The sequence below is a fragment of the Neltuma alba genome, unplaced genomic scaffold (assembly GCF_004799145.2).
Source record: "Neltuma alba isolate B1F8T4 unplaced genomic scaffold, ASM479914v2 tig00007881_pilon, whole genome shotgun sequence".
NCBI classification, from domain to species: Eukaryota; Viridiplantae; Streptophyta; class Magnoliopsida; order Fabales; family Fabaceae; genus Neltuma; species Neltuma alba.
The window spans coordinates 106,638-113,021 of NW_021634890.1; the positions used below are offsets into that span (position 1 = coordinate 106,638).

The 6,384-nt window shown below is 34.1% G+C and overlaps 1 protein-coding gene across 1 annotated transcript; it reads left to right on the forward strand.

Annotated features, from left to right (window-relative positions):
* Nucleotides 1–2,844: 2,844 nt before the first annotated feature.
* On the forward strand, nucleotides 2,845–6,018 carry LOC114753362 (ankyrin repeat-containing protein BDA1-like). Its single transcript, XM_028942057.1, has 3 exons — nucleotides 2,845–3,001; nucleotides 4,761–5,356; nucleotides 5,854–6,018. Exons 1-3 carry the CDS (start codon nucleotides 2,845–2,847, stop codon nucleotides 6,016–6,018), a joined length of 918 nt encoding a protein of 305 aa, XP_028797890.1.
* The last annotated feature ends 366 nt before the right edge of the window (nucleotides 6,019–6,384 follow it).

The window sequence follows — 6,384 nt, forward strand, 5'->3', positions numbered from 1 at the left end:
TTTCCTCTCTTCTATTCAAGTGTTTCCAACAAGGTATTTTTAATGAATGTATGCATATCCTTGAAAATTTAGAAGATTTAGGCATTATTATTTATAAGATTTTTTCTCCAAAATTTAAGAAGTAATTAATTTTTTTTAAAAAAATGTGCTTGAAAATAAAAGCTAGGAGGGAGGGAGAGTTAGGGAGAGCATCTCATCAGGTGAAGAGAATTGCAAAGGAAGATAATCAAAATTATATTCCTCATGGCCATATTTGAACTTTCATCTTATAATGAAAAACCCATAATCACTTTTTTTTTGGGTGTTTTATAAGACAAAACTTTCTTGTATTATGCTGTGCAAAATTATTTAAAATAAACTAATCTAAACACTCTTACCAAAATTAATGGGAGACGTTTCCACGTGAAAGTTGGAAAATGCCTATGTGAGCCCACCTCATCTCATCTCCGATGTATAATTTGGATCGTTCACGTTCAAATATTCACACAAAGGTGTTTCTGATTGGAAGAAAACGACAAATTCATTGGGTGAAGAGTCAAGTGATCGGACGGAGCCGAAGTTACTGTTGGGCCCATCCACTCCCATATGGTGACTGAGTCAAAAAATAATAATTAACTTCTTGACTTCTTCCACGATATGCCATAATTTTTGAGACTAACAATATAAACAGAGAGATACCACTTATTTCTCATGACCATATGTTTTGAGTCAACATGTTTTAATTATTTATATTTATATAGACTAACAATGTCTCTCCTCATATTTAGTCGATAAGAAATGAGAGGTTGAAAATAAGAGTCCCATATACGCAGTATCAACGAAGCAGCATTGTTGAACTTTCAACTTGAATTAAGTACCGTGCACTATATGACATTACATTTGCTTGATTGAGCACTAGGCCACTAACACATATGTGGGCAAAAGAAAAAAGGCAATAAAGGGATGCATCCAAAATATAACCAATTGATTACATATAACTAAAGGATTTTTGGGGCCTCATTAAAATTTTGAATTTGTTTTGTCCCAAATACAGACGCGAATGTGACTATGTAAGAGTTCAGGAACTCATCATTATACCGCCTTGTAGGAATTCGTTGAGCGGTTGTATTTAGTCTTAAACATAGAATCTCAACCTTTATGTTCTTTTCAAATTAATCTTATTAATTGCACATATTTGAAATGATTTTCAGAGTTTTGATCAGGTTTATTTTATATCCCCGTTTTATACTTGATTTTGTACTTGAAAAAAGAAAAAAGAAAAAAGAAGTACTACTTCCAATCTTTAATATAAGACTCCGTTTGACTTTTGTTTTAGTTCTACATATAAAACCCCAATCCACTTTGTCTCTCATATTTATACATTGTGTTCCAAGATAGTCCTTTTAATAATGATAGTTCTAACTAATACACTTGATTACCAAGGATATTTTAGGAAAAATAACACTTATTTACTATAAGTAACTAACTTAACTTATTTTCTTAATCTCCTTAAATTTGTCAACTAGCTTTTATAATTAGGACCGGAGGTACTATGTTATTAACTCTATTTTATTAGATTATGTGTATTTTGTATAACGATGTTCTATTTACTTATTAATTAATCTTTTATTTAAATATTACTCTTTTTAGTGTTGTATATATAATTTTTTTTATATTTTTAATTAAATTAAATTATTTCAATTTCGATAAGTCCCAAATTCCTGAACTATTGTCTTAACTAGTTTAACAATTTTGATTCTCAGTACCCTTAAGTTTTGCAAATAATATAAGATTAGATCGAAGACTTTTAGGTTAGAATGGAGGATCGAGCATATGCTTTTCTTAAGCATATGCTAACTGTTGGAACCATGAGGGGGAATAACGAAGACGGGAAAATTCTCTTCGATCCCACCTATTATTATCTTATTTGTTTCCAAGATCATGTGTGGTCTGCCTAGGTTTAATAATTTATAGGATATGCAATTGAAGGCACATATAAATTAGCTACATGTGCACATTACCGGATAGCAACATCATCTTTGCTCATGAACGTTACTTGGATATTGCTTTGCATCTTTCTATTATATTAAATTTAAAATAAAAAAGTAGCAAGGAATCTCCTTTCAGCTTTGTGTTAATATTTTTCATCCTTAAACTTTTCACAATAAATTCCCATGGAATGTTAGATTTGTGCAAAGATCTTCTATTACTAATTAGCACGCTACTACTGCCTCTCTCGGCCTTTTGGGTAGTATCTGTTCTTATCAGTTTTTTTTTTTGTAATTAGCACGCTATTTCATCCATAAAAAATGTAATGTTACTTGTAGATGGTTTAAACTTGAAAGCTATCTTCACATAACTTAAATTTTAAAAAAATATTTCTACAAAGAAAAATATTATAATAGTGGCATAACTAAATGAGAGAATCAATTTCATGGATTATAAAAATTTAACAGGACGTCAACGTTTAACACAAATTAAAACGACATGTGGAGACCAGCCATATAGGAACCAGGGCATCTTCGCCACATTAAGGTTCTATTTCTCTTCAACACACATCCAAAACACATGACACACACACACACACACACACACTATTAAAAATGGAAATTATTAAGAATAGAAATACAACTACAAATAAATAACTTGAAGGTTCTCTTGCATCGTTGCATTCTATTTTTGATAATAAAAAATTAAGAAAATGCATCGTTATCCCCCCCCCCTCACAGTTTTCTTGTTCGTCCCCTCCTTAATTATTACCTTCTGCTTCCCATTCTTTATCATATTTCCCACCTCCATATTTCCCCACACAAACCGTTTTCAATTCTCTTCCACACCGCTTCCATAACTACGAGAAATATCAATATGAATGAAATCTCCACTATCTCCGAGCTCGAACAAGAAGAATTGCTTCTCAAATCAGAGGGCTTCAATATCAAAGACAAAGATGGACAGGGCCGCAAGATCATATCCCCCGCATTATTGGCACATACTTCCCCCAGCGACCTCAATATCTTAAGCAGTATTCAAATTACTTGTGTATCCACATTATATCTTGTGAATTCGAATAATGATTATTTATTTGGATGAAACAACGCGAGTGATGAGCGTAGATGATATGAGAAAGCATCTAGAAAAGAGGATTTTCCCCTGACTGGAAAAGAGATATTGATAGAGACAGAGACTGAGGGAACTTTTAATACCATTAACGCAACCGTGAATTAGTTTAGATAGGATCAGAGAGGATGCAGAAGTTTGGCGTAGGATAATTTTGTAATTGTAAATTTATATTTTAATCTTCGATCCTTTAAAATAATTAGAATTTTTAAGATCTTTTAGATAAATTGCATTTTATCCAGGTCCTTCTCACAATTTTTCTCCTTTTTTTTTTGGCTACCCATAAGTGTCTCTTTATTAGAGGCAATCCTATTTCAGATATTGTCAGGTACTAAATACTGACACCTCTTCCAACAAGAATTTGAATTTTGATTCGTTATGATATAAGAAACTAGCCCATTTTACTAGACTCAAATCCTATTCACCCCTTGGGGGGATGTGGTTGTGTGAAAAGTCCAGGACAGGATAGGATGCGATGGAGCCAACATTACTATTGGGCCCACATATTGATTGCGTCAACCGCATATTAAAGATAAAAATATGTTCTTGACTTCTTCCTTGATGTCCCACTTAATACTCCCTTAATATAAAACCTATTTAAGAAAGTTGAAAGTTAAACAATACTACTTCATATTATATATAAGAAAGTTAGGTAAATAAGTTAATTATAAGAAATATGACATATTTTTTCTAAAACACCATAATTATCTTTCTTAATATCCTTCCTTCTCCCTCACTTACTTGATTATAGTTAAGGGAGTATTTATAAGAGTAATTTAAGAAAAATTGATAAATTGTCTTTTGTTTGGGGCCAAATTAACTTAACAATTAGATTCTATATTAAAGACCAGAAGAGTAATATAAATAGGAATCTCACTTATTTGTGGTGACCCTATATATGCATAGAGCTAAATGTGTAACTATGCATGTTTTTATTCTTTTTTTTTTTTTAATTTGCCATCTTTCACTCACTAAAAAAAATTTACGCATTCATATTTCAGAAAGACTTGAGTGGTTCTAATAAGTGTTATTGGGACAAAAGGCTTTCACACCATATTTTAATTATTTATACTTATACACACAATCATTTCTCTCATATATTTAATTGATAGGAATGAGAGGTTGGAAAAAGAATACCGTGCACTATGAAATTACGTCTCAACGCATATCTGCTTTCACCCCCCCGGAAGGGGGGGGGGGACAGTATATGCACTTGCCAATCAAGAAATTTCGTACTTTGAATTTGTATCACCAACACATGCAAAAAATAAATATAAGATCTCAATTCATTCAATTTTAATTTTAAATTTATAATTTTTCATCATAAATTATCCTTATTAAATTATACATACATATGTATGTGTGTGTGTGTATTTTAAAAAAGGCTTCCATGAATAGGGTTATAGTTTCAATGCAGATGATTAAAATTTTTTTCCCCCAAAAAAAAAAAAAGCAACGCATATTTTTTAACTCTCAATTTCTATTGTTTCTTTTTTCTAATTAGAAAAACGCAGTGCATGATAGTATGATACAGAAAAGTGGAGGTGAGCAAGATCATAATGAGCTAGCCATGTCTATATAAATGTTACCATATAGCTAGTGAGCATTACCTAACACACAGCAACGTAAGTAATAACCAAATGAATGACCAGATGTGTCCACAGACGAGCAGATATCTCAGCGATCTCTGTCGGTAGTGTGGCGTGCGGATGAACAGACTTTAGTTCAGTTGTTACAGGCGGACGCGTCAATCCTCGCCAACATTCCGTCTGGCTGTCAAACTCCGCTGCACATATCAGCACTGCTAGGTAATGTTCCGTTCACAGAGGCTCTTCTCCATCGCAACCTCGCCATCACAGGGGATTCTTCTGGAAGAACAGCCCTCCACTTGGCTTGTCAGAGGGTAACTTTGCGGATTGTGCAGATACTGCTACACTTTAATAATGAGCTATGCTTGGTTCGTGATGGAGAAAAAAGAATTCCTCTGCACTACGCAGCTATCAGAGGCAGAACTGAGGTTGTGCAAGAGCTGATCATGGCAAGTCCAGATTCTCTAAGTCTTGTTGACGGAGAAGATAGCACTGTTTTTCACTTGTGTGTCACACATAACCATTTAGACACTCTCCAAACTTTGGTGAAATTGGACTATGCCACTGCCAATATTACTGCAGGCCAGCCACGTCCTCCCATCTTTACGGGGCGCCCTGATCGAGCTAGGAACACCATTCTACATTTAGCTATCATGTTAAAGCGAGTTGAGGTATATCCAATATTCTTTTACCGTCCTATTTCCCCCTTGTGAGAACAATAGTTATGTTTCCCCCACACCCCCCCTTCAATTTACATACACTTTGATTAATGGTCAAGGTTAGTTAAAGTATCATAAATTGAATTAGTTTTCAATATTATTCTTAATACTTTTTGACCAAAAAATTCTTAAATTAAATCTCAGGTGTCCCATATTAAATTTGAACGATTGAGATTTGATGAGCATTGAAATTGGGTTCGCAAGACATATATATGTGGAGAAATATTTTATACTTTGAGAAGCCCTATAAGGCAATTATATAACAAACTTGAGATACTTTCTAAAAGATGCTTGATGCATAGGACCAGAGGGAGTGTACATTGACATATAAATAAACAATGAATTAGCTGTTCTTATATTACTAAGTTCCTGATTATCTGTATATGTACAGGAATAAAAAATCATATATAATTGATTGAACATTTTGCGATCATGCTTGTTTATTTTAGGTGGTGAGCTATCTGCGGTCAATTCCAGAAATAATGGGGTTCACAGCTGACGATATCCTCATGAAACGAAGTCCAAAAGACTTGGAAATCTGTGAAATACAACACATGTTGACGCCAGAGGAATTTGAAATAACTGGTGTGGTGCGTGTTCATGATGATGAATGACCCTTGCATTAAGATGTGTAAGCACGCTATAATTATTGTGTGATAGTGTTTATGGATTGCTGAAAGCAAAAGGACGATAAATGGCTTGGAGAGATGATGGGCATCTGAGTGTGGTGTCCTACCTTTATAGCGACCATAACCTTCCAAGGTTTGATTAACCACCTGTTGGCTTTATTTCAACAAGGCTTACCCCACCATCATCTCAGGGAATCCCCCCTCATCATCATCAAATAAGTCACTCTCATCAGATGACCTCGGCTGCAACCACCATCCTGCTCCCCTCGATAATCGCACGTATTGTCCCGGGCAAGCTTTGGCTTCATCCTCCCGTCTCCGTATTGATCTTGAGAGCTATTTATTTTACGT